Source organism: Bidens hawaiensis, unplaced genomic scaffold (assembly GCF_021521415.1).
Source record: "Bidens hawaiensis isolate Kalapana, Puna unplaced genomic scaffold, B.hawaiensis_p1.1 tig00001575_1, whole genome shotgun sequence".
In the NCBI taxonomy this organism is placed as follows: Eukaryota; Viridiplantae; Streptophyta; class Magnoliopsida; order Asterales; family Asteraceae; genus Bidens; species Bidens hawaiensis.
This window is the reverse complement of record NW_027491088.1, coordinates 3,650,855-3,673,277: the sequence shown is the minus strand read 5'-3', so window position 1 is coordinate 3,673,277 and position 22,423 is coordinate 3,650,855. Positions and strand designations below refer to the sequence as shown.

The window sequence follows — 22,423 nt, the reverse complement described above, 5'->3', positions numbered from 1 at the left end:
CCCAAGTTTCATCTTTTCCATTAAGGTTTTAAATGAACCTAAATTGAGTAAATGGATTATCACATGGCTTGAATATGCATAAAATTCTTTTTTTTTTCAAATTGGTCTAAACTGAGTTGTAACTGTTGGTTCCGAACCTCCTTGCAAGATCATGCCGGAGACCATCGTCTCACCTTGCCCCTCCATAGTGTTGTCACACCCTGACTGGCTGACTGGCGGCATAACTACAACATGGGGTATCGTGATTGTTCAAAACACATGTGACACTAACAAATGTGACGATAATCCGTTATATTAATTCAAAATCTTGTAACAAATACACAATTGTCTTGAAATAAATTTTTGAAATACAAAAAATATACAAATAGACAAACAATACTTTTTATTTAAATAACCTAAAGGTCTACTAGTGTCCTCAATCTCGATCAAGCATCTTATGCTAATACCTGTAGCATGTATAAAACAATGTCTAATAATAATATATGGTGAGTAATCATAAGTGATATGTCGCAGAACACAACCGATTTTACTTACGGTTTTATATGGATTTAGATAAATATTTTGAAAAACGTAAAGATTATTTGGTAAAATATAGTTTGTCAAAATATTTAGCATTATTATTTATAAGAAATGGAACATGGCTAAAAGTACACGACACAAACCTGCTTAAGACCCATTTAACCCGACGTTTTCAGGTTGGCCTATTCCCGTTTAGTTAAACATGTCGACCAGCTAACCCACTTATCATTAAACCCATTTGTTTACTACTCACCAACATGATTCACATGTTTACAACATGGTTATTACCCGCCAACTCGTCAACGCATTTGAGACGTTTAAATAATAAAGTTAAAGAGCTCATGTTTAGGTTACATGATTTGAGGTGAAGCATCATACATACCTTTTGACCTTTCTTCACAAAGTCAACAGGCTTGCGGGTATTCTCAATGGAAGAGATCCGCCCGATATCTACATAATCCCTCTGCGGAATGCAAATTGAAGTTCCAATCTGCTCAAAATAAAAGCACTTCATTGGTAAAAAGTATCTACTGTGACAAAAAAAAAACAATTTGTATTTTATATCAAAAACTAAGCAAAAATAATAACCGAAAGTTATACTTAGGAACATACAGCTACAAAATAAATTTGCCATAGATAATGCATAGATAGGCCTGCCAGTAAACGAACCGAATGAATAAGAACAAGGCATGTTCATGTTTGCTCGTTTAACTTTAACCTAACCAAAGAAACGATCAAACAGGAACAACTAAACAAACAGGATTTGTTGTTTGTGTTCTTTCGTTAAGAAAATGGATGTGTGTGTGTTCGCTTATGTACGTTCATTCAAATAGTTTTATAAAACTAAACTTTATTTGTACTCGTCTCTATACAACTGCACTATTCACTAGTTTTGACCCGTGAACTGATGATATTAGTTTTCTATGATTTAAAACAGTAAAACTAGACTCAATAAGCTTTCCAAGCATATAAAATACACTCCAAACGGATGACCGAATAATTATATATAACATTGTCAAAAAATGTAAATTTCAGGTATATCAATTTTGTACAATTAACAGTATAAATGAATATAGATGAACAAACATAAACGAACATAACTGAATATAAATGAACAAACATAAACATAACTGAGTGAAACAAATTACACGTAGGCGTGAACATCAATTACTTTTTGACTTATGAGCTTCTATATAAATCCTCAATATAATTATTTAACGTGTATGGTTTTTAATATGACAAATACGAACATAAAAGAGTGTAGAGTTTACTTATGAAAGTGATTTCGGTTTTAACTTCAGATAGAGTTGATGTTCACACATATTAAAAATGTTTTATCATCAAATTCTATATAAGAGTCACGCATATTAAAAAAAAATCAAATTCTATATAAGAGACATGTTTGACTTATATAGAGTTGACTGAATGATATAGGCTCAAAAGTGCCATATTTCTGCTCATTAGCATCATCATTACCTCAGACACTCTATTTTTTATGGCGACATGCAGGCATTGGATCACCCTTTGTCTCTCCGCTTCTGAATTCACAAGGAAACCATTGATACGTCTTATGCAATATTCCTTCAAAAGTTAAACAATATGTTTAAAAGTCAATAAAATGGTCAAAATTAAATTAAAATCTGAAAGGAAAAAAATCAAACTTTGTAAATGGCAAACCTTGTAAGCTTCTGGCCTTTCAGCGTCTACATTTCCATAAAATACCACATATGATATCACTTTTCAGTTGATGTTGTAGTTTGGCGATATATCTTTTCTTTTCATTTGCGATGTTCACGGGTTTTGTTTTCCTTTGTCATATACCCAGCGCGGGTTGGTAAAACTCGTTTATTCTATATATGGGTTTATCCTCACCATCCACACTCCATCCAGATTTTTAGAACTTCGAATGTTCAGGGTTTTTTATACGGATACTCAAGGAATATGAGCAGCCAGATGTTTCCAATTTCCAAACATGCCTACTACTGATGGAACGGGGAGGCAATACGTTACATAGTTCCATGTCCACAAGGACAGAGCTTGGTAGTGAGCATCGATGTGAAACCAAGAAAATAAAATAACACAAAGCAAATCAGGATTCTCTGACCGTACCAACCATCCGGAACAAAACAAGGCCAGGAACCATGTCATAAGCCGTTTTTCTGTTAATTCGAGAACCCATGTTTTTTCCTTCGGTACTGACAGAAAAACAGCTAATCACATGGTTCTTTGCCTTGTTTTGTTCCAGTTGGTTGGTACGGTCAGACAGCAGGTTTGCATTGTGTTAATTTGTTTTCTTGGTTTCAAATCGATGCTCACTACCAAGTTCCGACCTTGTGGACATGGGAAAACATGGAATTACGCAACTTATTGCCTCTTCATTAGTCGTTCCACTAGTAATAGGATTGTTTGGGAACATCCTGCTGCTCATACTCCTTGAGTATCCGTATACCTCCCCCCCTCCCTCCCTTCCCCTCCCCTCCCCCACCCACACCCACAAGAACATTTGAAGTTCTAAAAAAACCCGATGGCGAGAGAAACCCATTACCCATATACATAACACACGAGTTTTACCAACTTTTGTTTTTTCTAGCCTAACAGTTGGAATTTTAAAAGATGTTTTGTCGTGTAAGATGTAACTATGATTCAGTATCTTCATTTTCATTCCAAAAACAGCTAAACGTGAGAATCAAGTAGAGTAATGATATAATTACATCATAGAGTAATTATGTAATTACTCTATGTTTTAATTACATAATTCTTCTACTTGTATATATTAATATATAATTACTCTACTTGATTCTCACGTTTAGCACGTTAATTTCATTTATAGGTTAACCTTGCCCTTAAATACATATATATTCTACTTTGCTAGTTCGCCATTTTCTTATGCAACAGTTTGTATATAAATTATAAAATCAGTTTATCTAGATCAAACACCTAAACCACTAAAATGCATCAATTTTTGTTGACAAAAATATGCATTTTAGTACATCTAGGTTCAGCGTTAGAAGGTGTATATATATAATACCCTGAAATAAAAAGGTTACATATACGGAAGAAACTCTTAATAATCCAACTATTACGTACACAAGAAATGAAAATGAAGATACTGAATCATACCTTACTGAATTCTAGCATCAAACTTGACCAAGGATGAAGATGAAGAACTAATGGAAGAAAGAGAGGGTAGATGAAGCCAAAAGCTGATTTCACATAAAGTTAACGAGTGGAAAATCACTCTATTTATTGGTTAACAGGAGAATTCACGTGCCTCAGCCGAGTCAAGACAAGTTAAAATGCAGGGCCGGCCTGAGAATTCACGTATCTTGGTCAAGCCGAAAAAAATATGTTTCATAAACTTTAACGTGCTTGATAATACCAAATAATGTAAATATATATTTTTTAAATAATGATTAAAGTTATAACAATAAACATAACAATTAGTAAAATTATAGTATTAGAATAAGTTTATAACATACTAAATAAATAAATGGAATAGCTAACTGAGGATTTGTGAAGTTATTCTTGATAGCAAAATGGTGAATCAACTCTTTGTAATTTATGTACTTTAAACTATCATTGTCAACCCACTAAATCTTTCTTGGGGCATTGTGAATAGTAAATAAGATTTCAATAACTACAATTTCAAAAACTCTTTTCTATAGATGTTACCGTGACCGTTGGTGTTGAAGTCGATGTTGTTATCCCGCCTATTCCTTTCATTTATTTATTTATTTAACTTTTATTGATTAATTTCAAGTAATGGGCATGTTTTCAATTTTTAATGAGCCAATAAATCTTTGAATAATTTGAAAAAAAAAAGTGGGTTTAAAAGGTATTTGGGTATTCTAAAATTAGTGAGATTATAAACGTTCTGGTATTATATATATATAACATTGATAATTTTTTTAAAAATTGTGTCCTCGAAAAAGACGTGCCCCGACCGGACGCCCACTTCACCCACCCATGGAGCCGCCCATGTTAAAATGTCACGTAAGAAAGAGAGGGTAGGTGAAGCCATGACGTTAGAAACAAGATACGTTAAAATGTTAAAGAGCTTTAAAATACTTTGCACTCACACATAAAAAGTTAAAAATTAGTTTTAAATTAAACTGAGAGGTTAAGTGGGGTTAAACTATTTATTGTAAGTGAAAGAAGTAAAAGAAAAAGTAAAATGAGTGATGTGACATTAATGTAGAGTTAACGGACATGAATGAACCGACCTCACGTGAATGAAAAAGTACATAATAATGGTACTACTAAGGTACAACATAATATGCCTAAGATACAAAATGATGAGGTAATGAAGAGGAAAATTGTGAGTAAAGAGAACTTTCAAAATTAATATATAGAATAAAAAATAAATAAAAGTGGTTTGAAGTTCAATTGGTATTAGTATTTTATAACTTTCGGTTGTGACCGTTGGTGGGATGTGTGAATTTCATTTATAAGTGCAGAAATCACCCATGTGGCGAATATTATTTTGCAGGAATCGACCTCATGGATGTGTGTATTTGCTTATATGCGTTCAATTAACAGTATAAATGAACTCTTCACGAATGCAAGCGAACTAATATAACTGGATATAGATGAACAAACATAACATAGTGAAACAAATTACACGTAGACGTGAACACCAATCACGTTTTCACTTATGAGCTTCTATATAAATCCTCATTATCAAATTCATAATTATTTAATGTGTTTGGTTTTAATATGGCAAATACAAACATAAAAGAGTACAAAGTTTACTTATGATAGTCAAACGATTTCGGTTTTAACCTCAACTTAGACAAGAAATACTTCTTTTTTTCTAAAAAATGCCAACACGATGCAACTACTTATGTTTCTTAGTTTACATTTATTTAAGTTCGCTAGTTTACATGTTTTAATTAAAACTTTAAAGTCCGTTACAATTTAGTCTAGTTTTAATAACTTTCTGAGGCCCAGCCCATTGTTGACATTTACGGTTAATTGGTTTTAGCTCAGTTTTGTCCGTTCATCTATTTTCAGCTATGCCCGTTCATATATGTTTGTAAATCATTCGTTTATTTTTAATGAAGTAACACGAACATATGAACTTAAACAACGAACAAACACAAACAAACAAGAAAACCTAGTTCGTTTAGTTATCCGTGTTCAGTAAGCTGGAACGATAGTTTTTGAAGTGGAAAGAGTTCTATTGAGTACCTGACGGACCGGAGCTGTCACATAAGTCGAAGTTATTTGTTGTGTTTTATGTTAACCTGAATTGTGTTATCAATTATCATATTAACATACCAGCTGTAGTGTTGCACTGCGCAGTGTACAGTTTAATAGAATATCGCTATTCTTCGTATGAATAGCCCCTTGTCGGGTTTGAATCGGAGTTTGTTTTGCTTTTTTCTTTTCCTATACAACCCTTCATATTCAACATCAAGAAACAAAATAGATTCAAAAAGGTCATCATAATGTAACACATGATAAATTTGAGAAACTTGATGAAATATTACCATCTTCAAGTGTTTTACAATGATAAAGCAATAACATATTGCTTCAACTGAGAGAAAAAAAAAGCCAGGAGCTTTTACATTTGAATTCAAATAAGCCGATGGACTCGAATCATGAGTCTCAAAGAGCTTTCCTAATACTATTACATTCGCGTGCGAGCCAACTTTATTTACACCAATCTTCAAAGGCTATATATGACATTGTTTTGAACCACAATGGTGTGTTGCATATCTGTACAACTTCACCTTTGGCAAAACTCCATCATATTGAATTTTAAATGAACTATAAAAATTTTAAATAAATTCAAACCAAATTGCTGTTCTTGAAACTTTCAACTTTTTCTTTCTTGTTTTTAATCATCATCATCAGCTGCAAATTGCTTCAACCGAAAGCTTCTTCATTACTTCCAGGCAAGGATCACCTCCAAATATCTCAGGTGTTACGGGTACTGTGCATGATTGTTGTCCGACGCAATACTACATATATTAAAAACAGCAAAAATATTAGTATTTTTGGTAAAAACCCATGGGACCCAACCCTGCTAACTCCAACACGACAAGAAATATTTAGGTTTTGGGTTGGCATATGATATCTAACCCGTTTAAAAAAAGGTTGTATTCGGATTCACCTTTTATCAAACGGGTAGACCCTTTAACCCATTTTGAACTTTTACAGCCCACCAACCCGATTAACACGCATACAACTTGATTACCTATCAACCCATTTGGCACGTTTAAATAATTGGTTTGAACACACGATTTTCAAGGCCGGCTATGAGGTAGGGCCGGGTGGTCGACCGACCCCAGCCTGACACCCCGATAGACCCGAAATTTATTCAATAAAAATTATATATATTTTTTTGAAAAAAAAAAGTATTCTTAATGTTTAAGCCCAATTACTCAACGAATTTAAGGCCCAAATCTTTCTTCGCCTCCGGCCCAAAAAAATTTCACGATTCTCGGAGACAGCCCTAACGATTATGTGTGTATGGATTAGGGTTGATGTTTTGACATGGATAAAAATATGGTCGTGTTCAGGTTAAACATTTAAACCTACCAACCCAGCACGATAAACACCCCTAACCAATAAGATCACTTTCAAAAAGGTTGCACGGGCTAGGACTCAAAACACTTGCCACTGCAACCCGTTTGAAAGTGATCATTTTTATTTTGTGGGTCCTATTTGTACAGTTTTGTAAGAAATAAAGATTTGATTTTGAGGGTCTTTATTTACCAACTCAAATTGGTAAAATTAAAACAAAATTGTCCAAAAACAAAACACACCCTAAATCAATAAAGAATGTATGTAAATAATTGCAGGCCACTATTTTAAACTCATGAGTAAGAAAAACAAGTACCTTGTTGAATGCATCATAAGAGTGATGAGCATGGCAGCTACCCTCACTGTAACTACCACAACCGCCTAACGGGGTGCCAAAACTAGCAAATTTTATAAAAGATATTTTCTGGCCCGGGCTGCACGAAAGGTGGGCTTTCGGCCTCAATGGTTTAGTCGCTTTACCAGAAGTTTGCATTTCATAATTCATTAACGAAGGCTGCCACTCGTATATATCAGCGCACACACTGTAAATTGATCTTTTAACCAGTGATATTCCATATGGGGTTCCTCCTAATTCTTCAAACACAACCATTAAGTTTCCTCTAGGTTTTAACCATGACCGAGGCACGTGGTACCTGAAAAATATATCAGATTATCGATTACAAAATGCAACATCAAGATTTTAGGAAAGGGGGGGGGGGGGGGGAAGAGAGAAAATCTTTCTTACCATTTTTGGGAAGATTCGCCGCATTTGCTTAAACATTTTTTCTCATCAAAAGATCCAGCATAACTACAAGTGCTACAAGATCCACGCGCCTTGTATGCAGGCCAATAACGTCCAATGCTTTGACCGTTTATCCATATTTGACCTTTTCCCATAGTGCTCATGTCTAAAGCCAAAGGTTCATTTCCACCCGGAGCATTGAACATAGTCTTGAAAAATAAAAGAACGTGTCAATCCATCATGCAAAAAAAAATGTAACGTTTTTTTGTGTTATTAAAAGTATCAAATCCTTTGTGATTTCAAACCTATTATGATTTAAAGAAAGCGCATAACATGAAATGTTAATCTTACCTTGTACCATGTTAACGGTTGTCTCTGAGACACATAAGAACCTTGAATCCACTCAACAGAAGAACTGCCCATGAGTGAGTGAAGACTTAAAACTTCACCTTTAAGGCCGACCTGGTCAAACGATCAAACTTCAAGTAAGAACATTGGTCTGTTTTTCTTGGCATATTTAGCATTCATCATTTTCATTGTTTTACAATGTGAAACGAAGAGAGAAAGACATACCTTATAAGACCATTTTTGCCAAGTCAAGTCTCGTTTTCCTTGATTGAGACCATAGAGTGTGACTGGACCAAGAACACCCGCGTTCCACGTCTCAAAATGTGGACCGATGTTCTATAAAACCATATAAAAGAACCATGAGCCACGCATGCATTTGTGTGTATGTATTATGAATGTGTAAATATACATATAGAGACAGAGCATACCGGGAGACCAACAGCAATGCTTAGTAGAGAAATCTTGTTCACACCAGCTCTTAGATTTACCGGTTTATTAAACGTTATTTTTGGATTTGCTTGACTTCCATAGACAGTTCCTAAAGAAAGGAATATTCTGAATGAGTTATATTACACAATATTACACAATAAGTGTTGCACAAAATGGAAAACAAAAACATGGTATTTATATGGCTCAATAATTTGCTTTGTGCATAGCCAAGAAAATACATAAAAATTTCTTTCTATAATAGGATTTATTAAATTAAAAAAGACAAATCTCTAGAATAAGAATACCAAAATAATGATAAAATATTATCTTCAAACTTCTTACCTGATAACTGCCCATTGATGAAAACATGCAAAGCATGGCCTGCAGATAAGACTGTAAGTGTAGGCCACTTCCCGCTTTTCAAGAACCCCTCATTGGAGCCAACCCTGACACTGCACACGACAGGTCATTTTTAGTATTAGTTATTCGGATCGGGTCGGGCTGACCTGTGACCGCTTTTTTAACTATATAATGCTACATGAAAATAACAAAAAGTTGCACTTACTCTGTCATGTACCACAAATAATCCGAAGAGTCTCTAGTGACATTAAGTTGCTCTAATAATCCAACAGTTGTAAACGAATTGTCATCATATGTTTCAGTTTCATCATTATATGACTGCCAAGAAAATCCTCCTCCCGCTGAAGTCATCTCCATCAATGCGGTTTGTGAACCTACCTGTTAATATCAATCACATTCACACATCATTAATAACTATAAACAAATACAAACCTTTGACTCAAATATGCATACATTCTTTAACTAAAATAAGAAAAAGTTTATAATCTTTCTCACCCTTGCGGTATTATAAACTGTGTTCTTGCAGTCGGGAAGAATGCTTATAGACCAAGGAGGGAGATTATAGCGCTGGTTTCTAAAGTTCACGGTTGCATAAGCATCTCGGTTGTTATTTGAAAGGAAAGCAGCACAGCCTCCAGCCTTGTATTTGTAAACATATGCCTATAATTATAAAGAAAACAAATGTAAGACGTGGTGTCCGCTGCTGACGTGGATATTATGAACATAAATTGGTAAAACAAAACAAAAGAATCCAACCTTTTGATAGTTTCCAAGGGTGATAATAGAGGGATCACCGTTTACTAAAGCGGGCTCACATAGTTTAACGGCTCTATGCAAATCTTTCAAATGTCCCCATTTCGCTTCCCGTTTTAGTCCTATAAATAGAGCAGATCAAATAAACCTTAACTTAGCCAAATTTATAACATCATATTAAAATATCTACCTTTATGACAAGTTTAAGTTAAATGTTTTGAGTATATGTGGAAGAACATGTTAAGAAAAGTTGGCTGGTGTTAATTAAGTTAGTTGGTAGGGGTAAGTTGTGAAAGAACATGCTCAATAGGAACTCTGGCAATTTGATGGTATTGATGATATCTAAAGGTTTACCTTTGTTAAATGTCTAAAATGCCCTTTTACCAATAGCTAAAGGTTTACCATTGTGAAATGTCTAAAACACCCTTTTATCAATAGTTTAAGAAAGAACCATGTAAGCCAAAGTTGATACCATCAATCTATTTGGATTAATGATAGTGGCAAATAGGTAAATTTTATTAAATTCATCATTATGAAATTCATTAAAAAGGAAGATAATAAAAAGTCTTGCAAGTGAAAGTCAACACCTGTAGTTGACTGGTGTGTTGATAATGAGAAAATATGTAGTTTTAACTTTTAACTTCAAGACTTTCCAAGAAACATATAGTATGCATATCAAGTTGCTTTTAAAGTACACACAAAGGTCAACGAATATAGTATATGACGCATAACTAATAGATAATGAGTTCTTTCATCAATCTACACTTTTAATGATGTAACATGCGTAACGTATCATCCATGATGTGACAAAATTCACGAATAAAAACTCTATTAAGCATTAATATACCCAAAGTTGACCCGAATAAGAAGCGCATGCAACTTTATAGTAATATTCAAATTTGCAAATAACACATTCGCGTGCTTATAACGTACCATATTCATCAAGAGGAGCATCATAGTCATAGCTTGTAGCGATAAACGGGCCACCCGCAGTCCGCCCAAAGTTAGTTCCTCCATGATACTATCACAAAAAAAATAATTTTTATGCAATGGTATCAAAGCGTGAACTAATAAAATAAAAATACAACAAATATTTAATTTACCATATAATAATTGACAAAAGATCCACCACTCTGAATAAATTTAGCAACTGAATATGCTAAGTCTTCAGCTGGCCTATAAGGAACTGCACCTCCAAACTCAGTGAACCTGTATTTATTCATATTTTTAAAAAACAAATCGACCAAATAAAACTAAAAAAACAAAAGGATAGCGGGTTCACAGTTAATTAAATGAAATTACCATCCTGTCCATGCTTCTGTCCACATCTTCGGTTTGAAATTTTTGTTGGGAGAGAAGTAGTCACAGTAAAAACCATTGCAAGTGTTAATCTGTCAATAAAAGAACCAACATATACTATTATTACTGTTATAAAGTAAAAAAGTAGCAAATTAGCACATAATACCATTATTAATCAAGATTTTAACTTTCCCACATGGTATGCACAAAAAGATAATAATTTGTTTTCATCTTTTTACACTTAAAAGTTTCTTTATTTAGGACAAAGCATGAAAATAGTCATGTGATCAAGTATTTGACAAGACAAAAGTCAACATGTGCACAAATTAGCACATAATGCCATTACTGATTTACTGATCAAGATTTCAACTTTTCCCATGGTATGCACAAAATACTAACTTTTTTTTATCTTTTTACACTAAAAGTTTCTTTTTTGGCGACATAAAGCATGAAAAAAGTCATGTTGTCAAATGACTGACAAGAAAAAGTCAACATGTACTAAAAAACATGTATAGCTAGATGGTGTACTTACAACAGGGTCAGGGGCATCATCTTGTTTGCACATGACCCACGGTACACCGGTTCCTAGACCCACCGCCATTTGTGCAGCCCATTTCGTATAAGCCCGAGCCGGTGCTCCGAGTTCATACTCCAACGGTCCATATTCATTTTCAATCTGCCACATTAACTTTGTTATAATTACTTATAATACAAAATTGCAAATTTTCAGTCATCTTGGTGAAATGAGTGGTTTTGACTACCTGAGATAGAATAATTGGACCACCTTGAGTCTCATATAATCTTTCTGCTTTCATCATATTCACTATGTGCCTTGTGAACTTTTCCATAGCAGCCTATTTATATATAAATTATAATAATTACATGCTCATTTCACAATATCCATAAATAATTTAAATATAAAATAAAAAGTTATTGAAAATATTCAAAGATTGTGAGGCATACCTTGAAAGGACCATTATCTGTTCTGAAACTAATTCCTGGAACATATTTTAACCAAACAGGAAATCCCCTGAAATTAAAAAGACAATTTTAGTGTAAATGTGGAACTAAATTTTTTTTTAATTAATTTAAAATATTTATGAAATTTTGAATAAAATAAAAATAAAAAAATTACCCAAAGTTCCATTCAGCACAGGCATAAGGACCAATTCTGAGATGAGCATAAAGTCCAGCTTGCTTTATTAGCTTTATAAACTTCACCAAATCATATCTATCTTCAAAATAATACTGGGAAAACATAAAGAAAGATTCTTGAAATTAAAAGAACAGTTTTTTAAATAAATAATTTGTTGAACTTTTATTAAAAACTTTTATTAAAATAAATAAATAAATAAATAAAACACTTACTTGCCCAGGTTGAGGTTCATGACCATTCCAGAAAACATAAGTTTGAATCACATCCAAACCTCCTTCTTTTGCCTTCTGAATAAGATCTGGCCACATCTGAAACATCAAAATATATTTAAAAAAATATTAAAAAAGGGGTAATTTATAAAAAATAAAATAATAATAATAATAATCAAGGAAATAAGTGCATTGATAAATTAAACCTCAGGAGTGCTTCTTGGATAATGAATAGATCCAGAAATAAGAATCTTTCTTTGGCCATTAATGGAGATAGCTTTATGGTCATAAGAAACAGAACCATAACATAAAGCAACCCAAGAACACAATAAAACCACCAACATTAAATTAAATTTACACATTTCCAAAAAAAACCTTGTTTCTTGAACACTAAAGCTTCTGTTTTTAACTTAAGCCCACTAAAATCTTTGATATTTCTTCTTATTTGTAACTTAAAAATTCAAAAAAACCCACAAAATCAAGATTCTAGTTCTTGAGTTTGTTGTAAAATGTAAAGTTTTGGTTTTTTTGTATTAGTAGCAGCTTTTGAGGAAAAAGATGAAGATGAAAGAAGTGGGTGGGTGAATGTTGGGAGAAAAGTGAGGGTTTTAAAGCTGCATTTAAGCAAGGAAGATTAGCTTTGTCTGCAATAGTGAAGGTCCTACTTTTTGGTCCCTTTAAATTTATAAATAATATTTTTTTAATAACCTTTTTCAAAAATGTATTATTTAAAAATGTTTTTTTCCATCTATATTAAAGCTATTTAATTTTACATGCTATGACAAAAAAAATATATATATTTTAGATTATAAAACTACTTTTTAGACTGTATGACAGATCCTGTTAAAATAAAAGTAATGTTACTGAAAATAGCATAAAGCCTATTTTAAAGTCTTTTAATACCATGCGTAGTCATAAAGCCCTATCATCAAGCGTTATGCGTCACGTAGCGCCCAATCAGAGTTATAGTTTTTTACAAAAACTGGATGTAGTTATAATGCCCCACCCCCAGGCGTTATACGCCAGTGGCGCCCAGTCACGTTTACACTTTTTTGCACCCACCACCGGATCCAATTATTCCGGCCACCACGAAACCCACCGGATCCAATTATTCCGGCCAACATGAAAACCCACTTGTACATTTTTTTTTTGTTTTTCTACAATACAATCACAAAACAATCCCAATCACAAAACTTATGTATATAAAATACTTTTAAACCTCAAATCACAATCACAACACAATCCCACCGTCAATCCCCACCCAGATCTCAAATCCCTCCGGCGATGAAGCAAATCGGAAGATCGATAACTTCTCCGGCGATGGATCCTCAGGGCTCAGCAAGCGACGAAGCCGGAAAAAACCGCCACCGTCAATCTCCGGCGATGGATCCTCATGCTCACAAACACAAACCGCCACTGTCAATCTCTCCAACGGTAATATAACGGATTTCTTTTTTGATTTTTGAGCCATTCTTGCGTTATAAAGAAAACGCCGGTAAAAAAAATCCCAAAACGCAGGGGGGGGGCGGTGTACCCCCGCGTTATCCTCCACAACGCCGACCAAAACGTTCCATTACGGACGGTCTAAATGAGTTGAAATTATGAACTATTTTTTTTTACAACTCCACTTTTAAATTCGCTTAACCTGTTTATTATGGAGTTTGAACGCTCGATTTTAAAAAAATAGACCAAATATTTGTCTGTTACACACTCGGATACCATTAGGCCAAATGAAAACTAATTAATCAAAACTGATAGTACTGGTAAAGTAGTAAGATGTGGGTTCAGGTCACAAAGTAGACAAAACTTGTGTGATAATTGGCGCTCATTGGTATAGAATGATTGTTTAATACCAAAATATTTGATAATAGACAACTGTGAAACTATATAAATACTTCTCTTTCATTTGTTTTTATTTATCTTTCATGTACTTGGTAAAGTTATTCTATTTTTAAAATTCTATGCTTAAAGTTTGTTTTGTGTTAAATGCACCAAATTTTGAATGTATATCTTTTTATAATACAATTACTTTTAGCCTAAACTTTTTAAGATAGTCAAAAGTATACTACAAGTAAATATATTTGTTGTTAGAAATAATTTGAAAAGGAATATTAGATTTATGTTAGATGCTTGAAGTACAATATTATAAAGCGGTAAAGGAGTACTTTTTCATTTTGAAAATAGTTTTGGTTACAAATCGTATCGCTAATAAAAAGCGGGACCACGAAAAGAAAACTACTAATATCATGTTTTGTTTAAAAGAATATTTAACATGTATCCTTACAATAAATAATGGATGTTAATCCATTATCCATTTTGCAAGTTTTTTCCTTTATTGCAGTTACGCGTTTTATGTGTTGATATGTTTGCAAAGTCAAACTAACAATTAATTTGATTTTTCAAAACTCCAGTATATGTAATAATACTTCAGTTTAGACGTTTAGTACAATAGTTTGCACCTAAAATGTTTAAAATTTATCAAAAACACAATCATGTTAAATATACAAATGTTGTAATAGCATGACCATTAATAATCAAATGATTTTTGTATAATTTATTAAAGAGTTTTACCACAAGTTTTAATAAGACAAGAATAATATTTTTTTTGCATTATAAACATAGTAATCTCAAGATAACTAACTAGTGATAAGACTAACGTCATGTTCTTGAGTTTTTTTAAAGGAAAGAAAGAAAATGAAAATTAAGGATAGTTAAAAAATAGGTGTTATTGAGTTTTTTTTAAGATGGAAAGGAAAGGAGTATGGGAAGTTAGGAAAGATTAAATTGATGTTTTTTCTCAATAAATTATCCTCTAAAAAATGGGCTGATTACTAAGGATAACATAGCTATTGTTTTGGATAAAAATCTACTAAGGATAATGTATCCAAATTCGTTTAATGAGGACTAGTGCTATGATGATGAAAACAAGTATGTATCGATTGCAAACACAAACACACGGATTTGTTACAGGGAAAAGCCCTTGATCTGGTTCGGATCGCCGACACAAAAACCTCGGGTGATGACAATTGTCTATCACCACTTTATTAATATCAAAAATGAGGATACAAGGTTTGGAGAATATGATCAGTGTTACAACGAAAGCTGTGTGTGTGTGTGTGTGTGTGCTGCTGAATTCTGTCACACCCGGCCCTGAGCGGCGAAAACAGCCGGGCGCGCGCGAGTGGGGATTGATAATTAAGCACGGGCCATTGCAAACATTCAAAGTAAGATTTTCATTGCGCATGAAATGTTTAATGCAAATACATTACATTGTTTAAAAATTACATAAAAACATCCAAGTATGAAAACTGTTGAAGATTTCCACGCCATATCCCCTTGCGCGGCGGGAACAACCGCGCGCATCGAAGGGATAGAACTAAAATCTTCCAAAAAGCTAGTTTTAGATGTTCAGCGTGAGGTGCTCTAAGTGTGACTCCATGCGCTACCTAGTTATCTCCTGAAAGACACGTAAAACATTTGAATCAGTATAAACTGAGTGAGTTCACAAGTTTTAGTAACTTGATAATTCGTATTGCATCACAGTCTTGATAAAAATCATTCTGAAACATAATTCTGATAGCATCATTAAAACACGTGCTTAGTAAAACATAGTTCTGATAACATATTCTGATAAAATCGTTCCGCGGGCTACGCGCGAACATTTCTGGGAACCGTGCTCGTCTGTGTAAGTGGCGCTGCCACTACGAGCGAAATAAGTAATACCGTCCCGCGGGTTACGCGCGGACACTTCTGAAAAACCGTGCTCGTCTGTGTAAGTGGCGCTGCCACTACGAGAGAAATAATACCGTCCCGCGGGTTACGCGCGGACGTTGTGCCGGAAAACAAGGCGCTCGTCTGCGTAAGAGGAGCGACCTCTACGAGCGGGCTCAATCCCATAGTACTGCCCCGTGACATGTTAGGCACTCGTCTGTGTAAGAGGTGCGACCCCTACGAGTGGGTGGATCAAACCAGCAGTCCCTACCCTTAGAGTTCCAATGGTAAAGTGATCACTTACTCGTATCGCACTCTCATCGAAAACCATAGATAACCGTTTGCATTGCTCGTAAATATACCATAATGAAACATTATTTAAACACATAATTGCTTGCATTGCTTGTAAGAGAATCATGATAAAACATAATTTAGGTACGTGTCCCTCGCCCCGAAAACAGTTTAAAAATAGTGAAAACAGTGAAAATAGGGGCTGTGAGACTCACCTGTGGTTCTTGTTAAGGGATTAATCGAGATTCGGGTTTTCTTGGTCTTGGCCTCGGAATTGAAGGTCTAGAATACGATTAAATAACAAGTATATATATTAAGATCAAGAAATAGGAGAATATAAGGGTTGGAAAGTAGATCTCAGGGTTATAATCTCGGCTTACCTAGTAACAGGAACGGAATTGAAAAATCAAACGGATGCTTGGACGATGATTAGTGCAATTTGCAGTTTTAAGAGAGAAGTTTGAAGTGTGTTTGGGTGATAATTTGGGTTACATATTTATAGGCAAGATTTAGGGAACACAATCCCTTGCTTTAGGGGATTGTAATATTTTCATATCTAGGTGTAATGATGATAAAGTATGGAAATTATTATTATTTATTTAAAAGTGGAGGAGTGGATAAAAGATTCTGATTTGATTTGGACAGGGCATGCAGGTCTGTGGTTGGTGGGAGTAGGGTGGCTGACAGTTGACTTTTTCATGTTACAGTGTGCTTTTTCAGGTGCTTTTGTCAGTGTACAGTTAAAAAGTAGAAATCTCTGAAACACGCAACTGTTTCCTTTTTGGGCGGGAATAATCCCTTATATCCGGAGATTAGGCTAAGTGTTCTGCGCGTATAGCTTTGTGCGCATAGCTTTCTGCGTGAAGGACATTTCTTTGCTGCGGGTAGGTACGTAACCTTCTCGCAGTCAGAGACATTGAGTTTCATTTGTAGATTCTCCAGGTGGTCTTGGTATTTCAACATAGTGATCAGTTATGTTGAAGTCAATTCCATCTTGGAGCTTCAGACAAACTAACTCTCAATGTTCCCGCCATGCGGGGAGGTTAGTTCTCCTTCCGCACGCGCATAAACGATTTAGGATGCACCCGCCTTAGCATCATGCGGGACGGTCAACCCATTAGACAACATAAAGTTAAGTTACATGAAAACATAAAGCCAAAACATTCGCGCATGGCGCATATAACATATGCCCACGCTGGTTCTTACATCGCGCGCTCGCGCAGGGCGCACATAACGTGCCCGTGCTGACTCTAACATAGCGCGCTCGCGCAGGGCGCACATAACACATGCCCGCGCTGATTCTAATATAGCGCGCATAATATTCACAATCACCTAATTATTAGGTTGATTACTTAGTTTATAGGGTTGGGAAATTACCGGGTGTCACATTTTCCCCCTGTTAAGAGAATTTCGTCCCGAAATTTAGGAGACGTCGCTGGCAGAAGCCATGCTCTGAAAGAGGTGTGGGTATTTCTTGCGTATTTGATCTTCTCTTTCCCAAGTGAATTCAGGCCCACGCCTTGAGTTCCATTGAACCTTTACTAACTTGATTCTGCTTCTGCGTAACTTTTGTTCTTTCCAATCGGTCACTGCTATAGGTTCTTCTACGAAGTGCAGTTGTTTGTCGATGTGAATCTCTTCCAACGGTAAAATCAACGTTTCGTCAGATAAGCACTTTTTGAGGTTGGACACATGAAACGTATCATGAACTCCACTGAGTTCGGCGGGTAAACGGAGTTTATAAGCAACCGGACCGATCCTTTCCAGGATCTCAAATGGTCCAATGTAGCGCGGATTCAACTTTCCTCGCTTGCCGAAACGGGGGACTCCTTTCCATGGAGAGACTTTCAAAAGTACTCTATCCCCTACTTGAAACTCCAACGGTTTCCTTCGCACATCTGCGTAGCTCTTCTGTCTGTCGCGCGCTGTCTTAAGGCGATCCCGTATCTGAAAAATCTTGTCTATTGTTTCTTGGATCAATTCTGGACCAGTCATTTGCTTGTCACCCACTTCAGCCCAGCACAGTGGGGATCTACACTTGCGCCCATACAAAGCTTCAAACGGCGCAGCCTTGAGGCTTGTGTGATAACTGTTGTTGTAAGAAAATTCAACCAATGGGAGGTGAGTATCCCAGCTACCTCCGAAATCGATTGCGCACGCGCGCAGCATATCTTCCAATGTCTGGATTGTTCGCTCGCTTTGCCCATCCGTTTGGGGATGATATGCTGTACTCATGTCAAGACGAGTACCTAAAGCCCCTTGTAACGATCTCCAAAACCTTGAGGTGAACCGACTATCTCTATCAGAAATGATGGACACTGGGACTCCATGTTTTGAAACTACTTCTCGAATATACAATCGGGCTAACTTTTCCATCTTATCGGTTTCCTTGATCGGCAGGAAGTGCGCTGACTTAGTTAGCCGATCTACAATAACCCAGATCGTGTCATAACCCCCAGGTGTCCTTGGCAGTTTGGTGATGAAGTCCATATATATTTGTTCCCACTTTCACATGGGAATTTCTGGCTGCTGAAGTAACCCCGACGGCTTCTGGTATTCAGCCTTTACCTTCGAACACGTCAGGCACTTACTGACATACGTCGCGATGGCGCCTTTAAGATTGGGCCACCAATACAGTACTTTAACATCTTGGTACATCTTGTCTGCGCCAGGATGTACGGAATATCGCGTTTTGTGAGCTTCGTTTAATACTTGCTCGCGCAATCCTCCCTTGAGAGGGACCCATATGCGGTTAGCGAAATATAGATTGCCGTTCTCTTTAAGTTCCAAACTTTTAATCATACCCCCAAGGGATTCGTTTTTAACAAACTCTGGTTTCAAGGCTTCTTGCTGAGCGTCTCGGATGCGGGTAGAGAGATCTGCGCGAATGGTCAACCTTAGAGCATTGACTCGTAGCGTTTTTATTCGCTCCTTCCTACTTAGCGCATCTGCTACCACATTCGCCTTTCCAGGGTGGTACTTAATTTCACAATCATAATCATTCAACAACTCCACCCATCTTCGTTGCCTCATGTTTAAATCCTTTTGATCAAATATATGTTGAAGGCTCTTGTGATCCGTAAAGATTATACACTTTGTACCATAGAGGTAATGGCGCCAAATCTTTAGCGCGAAGACAACCGCTCCAAGTTCCAGATCATGCGTTGTGTAGTTCTTTTCATTGGCCTTGAGTTGGCGCGAGGCATACGCTATGACTCTGTCTCGCTGCATAAGGACACATCCGAGTCCCTGATGTGAAGCGTCGCAGTAAACGACGATGTCATCCGTCCCCTCGGGCAGAGACAAAATTGGCGCACTACATAACTTCTGTTTCAACATTTGAAATGCCGCTTCCTGATTTTCGCCCCAAACAAACTTCTTGTCTTTCTGAGTTAGCGCGGTCAGAGGTAGAGCTATCTTGGAGAAGTTCTCAATGAAGCGTCGATAGTAGCCAGCTAGTCCTAGGAATTGCCTCACCTCAGTTGGGGTTTTTGGCGCTTCCCAGTTTTCGATGGCCTTGACTTTGGAAGGATCAACGTGTATTCCTTTCTCGTTTACAACGTGACCGAGAAAGTGAACTTCTCTAAGCCAAAACTCACACTTGGAAAACTTCGCATACAACTTTTCTTTCCTCAACAATTCCAAAATCAATCTCAGGTGTTGCTCATGCTCGGCCTTGGTCCGAGAGTAAATCAGAATATCATCTATAAACACAATCACAAACTTGTCCAAGTATGGTTTGCACACGCGGTTCATCAGATCCATGAATACAGCCGGCGCATTAGTTAGCCCGAAAGGCATCACTAAGAACTCATAATGGCCGTATCTAGTTCGGAAGGCTGTTTTCGGCACATCTTCCTCATGGACCCTAAGTTGGTGGTATCCGGACCGTAGATCTATCTTCGAATAATAACTGGATCCCTGCAACTGGTCAAATAAGTCGTCAATCCTCGGTAAGGGGTACCGATTCTTGACTGTCAGCTTGTTCAGCTCCCTATAGTCAATACACATTCTGAACGAACCATCCTTCTTCTTAACAAACAGTACTGGAGCTCCCCAAGGTGAGAAGCTTGGGCGTATGAAACCCTTATCCAATAGTTCCTGTAACTGATTGGATAGCTCTTGCATCTCAGATGGAGCTAATCGATAAGGCGCTCGAGCTACTGGCGCAGCTCCTGGGACTAAATCAATACGAAATTCGACTTGTCGCGGCGGCGGTAATCCGGGCAAATCTTCAGGAAAAACTTCTGGAAATTCGCGCACTACTGGTAAGTCTTCAATTCTTCGCTCATCTCCTTCCTTCTCTACTACATGCGCCAGGAAGGCGTAGCACCCTTTCCTTAGGCACGAAATCAGTTTCGCCGCAACTCCCCTTCTTTCCCCTTGTATCACCAAGGTTTCTTCGTTCAACAGTGGGATCCGAACCTGCTTCTCATGGCAAATAACCTCCGTGTGGTTCTCGACTAACCAATCCATACTTACCACAATGTCAAAACTTCCCAAGTCTATTGGCAACAAGTTAATATTGAACCCGTGACCTCCCATGACTATTACACATTGTTCAGTTCTTTCGTTCGCGCATAACTGCCTACCATTGGCTAGTTCTATAGTATAAGGTGTGTCTAGCCTACTGGTTGCTAGGCCTAGGGAGTCTTTAAACTCAGCGGATATAAAACTTAGGTCAGCGCCAGTATCAAATAAGACAGATGCAAAATGGCCGTTAAGCAAAAACGTACCGGTTACCACATTCGGCTCTTCTTTAGCTTCGCCCGCGCCGATCACAAAAGCTCTCCCGCGAGCTTGGTTTCCCCTTTGCGGGCAATCCCGACTGAAATGCCCTGGCTTTCCGCATGCGTAGCAGTTGTCACTGGCTCCAGCTTCCTTAGCACGGCAATTCACCGTCTTGTGCCCTGACCTGTTACACTTGGCGCACATGACGCTCGCGCATTCACCCTCGTGGTGAAACTTGCATTTGTTGCACCATGGGTAAGGCCCGCTGTATCCTTTCCTTGATGGCTCCGCGGCTTGGATCGCGTAAACCCTTGCGCTCTCCTGCTTCTTGAACGGTGGCTGCTTGGAGTCGGACCCTCGGTGGTGAGAGTTCCATTTCCTCTTGGAGTCAGAGGTTCGCTGCTCGTTTCCGCGCGTAGTCAACATACCCGCACGGACCGTATCCCTTGTAAGGGTGATGGCCCGCGCTACCGCCTCATCAAAGGTTGGAGGCGCTGCGGCATTGAGCGGAACCCTAACAACAGGAGGTAACCCAAAGATATATCTCTCGATCTTCTTTTCCTCCGTGTTTGCCATGTCTGGCACCAACTGGCAAAGCTCGTTGAACCGGTTGTTGTAGGCGTCGATATCCGTTCCTACCATGGTGTGGTTCCAGAATTCCTGCTGCAGACTATGAATTTATGCGCGAGAGCAGAACTTTCTCATCATCATTTCCTTCAGCTCCTCCCAGGTCTTGTGAAGAGCAACTTCTCGCCCCATAGTCTTCACTTGAAGCTTCCACCAAGACGAAGCTGCTTCTTGGAACATGCAGGTCGCGTAAAGGACCTTTTGGTTTTCACTACATCCACTAATAGAGAGAACTGTCTCCATCTTGTCGATCCAGTTGTAGAGCCCAATGGCCCCTTCGGTACCCTTGAATGGACAAGGCCTACAGGCCATAAATGTCTTATAGGAGCACCCTTTGTCCAAGGCTCCTGATTCGGGTTCTGGGGTCTCATTCTGACGACCCTGACTAGATTCGGCCTTGCTGGCCTCATGTGTCGCGATCGCCTGCGCGATTATTTCTGCGAGTTCCTCGGGTGTCATGGTAATTCCCTTGGCTCGGGTTGGAGGCATTCTCGCTTTTCTTAAAAAAAAGAGAATATATCAAACTTAGCGCATGTACCCTGAGCACATAGTGTTCTTATCTTTATTCGCTAGACACTGTGTGACCCGTGTTCCTAAGTGTGTGTATAGTTTCTTTTGAAAATATTTTCTTTGAAAAATATTTCATGCGATTCACCAACGGTTATAGTCTAGGTTAAAACTTCTTTTCCTAGTTCGCTATAACCAGTGCTCTGATAC

At 37.1% G+C, this 22,423-nt stretch overlaps 1 protein-coding gene and 1 long non-coding RNA gene across 2 annotated transcripts; both read right to left on the bottom strand.

The window, feature by feature from the left end:
* Positions 1-406: 406 nt before the first annotated feature.
* Positions 407-2,941, bottom strand: LOC143586275 (uncharacterized). The gene is made up of 3 exons (XR_013144682.1): positions 1,996-2,941; positions 902-1,009; positions 407-446 (listed from the first exon to the last, which is right to left on the bottom strand). It is a non-coding gene; the product is annotated as an uncharacterized LOC143586275 (long non-coding RNA).
* Positions 2,942-5,996: 3,055 nt separating this feature from the next.
* On the bottom strand, positions 5,997-12,997 carry LOC143588178 (beta-galactosidase-like). Its single transcript, XM_077069258.1, has 19 exons — positions 12,553-12,997; positions 12,350-12,445; positions 12,117-12,229; positions 11,945-12,011; positions 11,743-11,835; positions 11,514-11,657; positions 10,985-11,073; positions 10,786-10,891; positions 10,616-10,703; positions 9,686-9,804; positions 9,425-9,589; positions 9,135-9,307; positions 8,912-9,021; positions 8,569-8,678; positions 8,366-8,476; positions 8,144-8,254; positions 7,796-8,001; positions 7,367-7,703; positions 5,997-6,485 (listed from the first exon to the last, which is right to left on the bottom strand). The coding sequence occupies exons 1-19, from the start codon at positions 12,706-12,708 to the stop codon at positions 6,375-6,377; spliced, it is 2,505 nt and encodes an 834-aa protein (XP_076925373.1). The 5' UTR covers positions 12,709-12,997; the 3' UTR covers positions 5,997-6,374.
* Between the last annotated feature and the right edge of the window lie 9,426 nt (positions 12,998-22,423).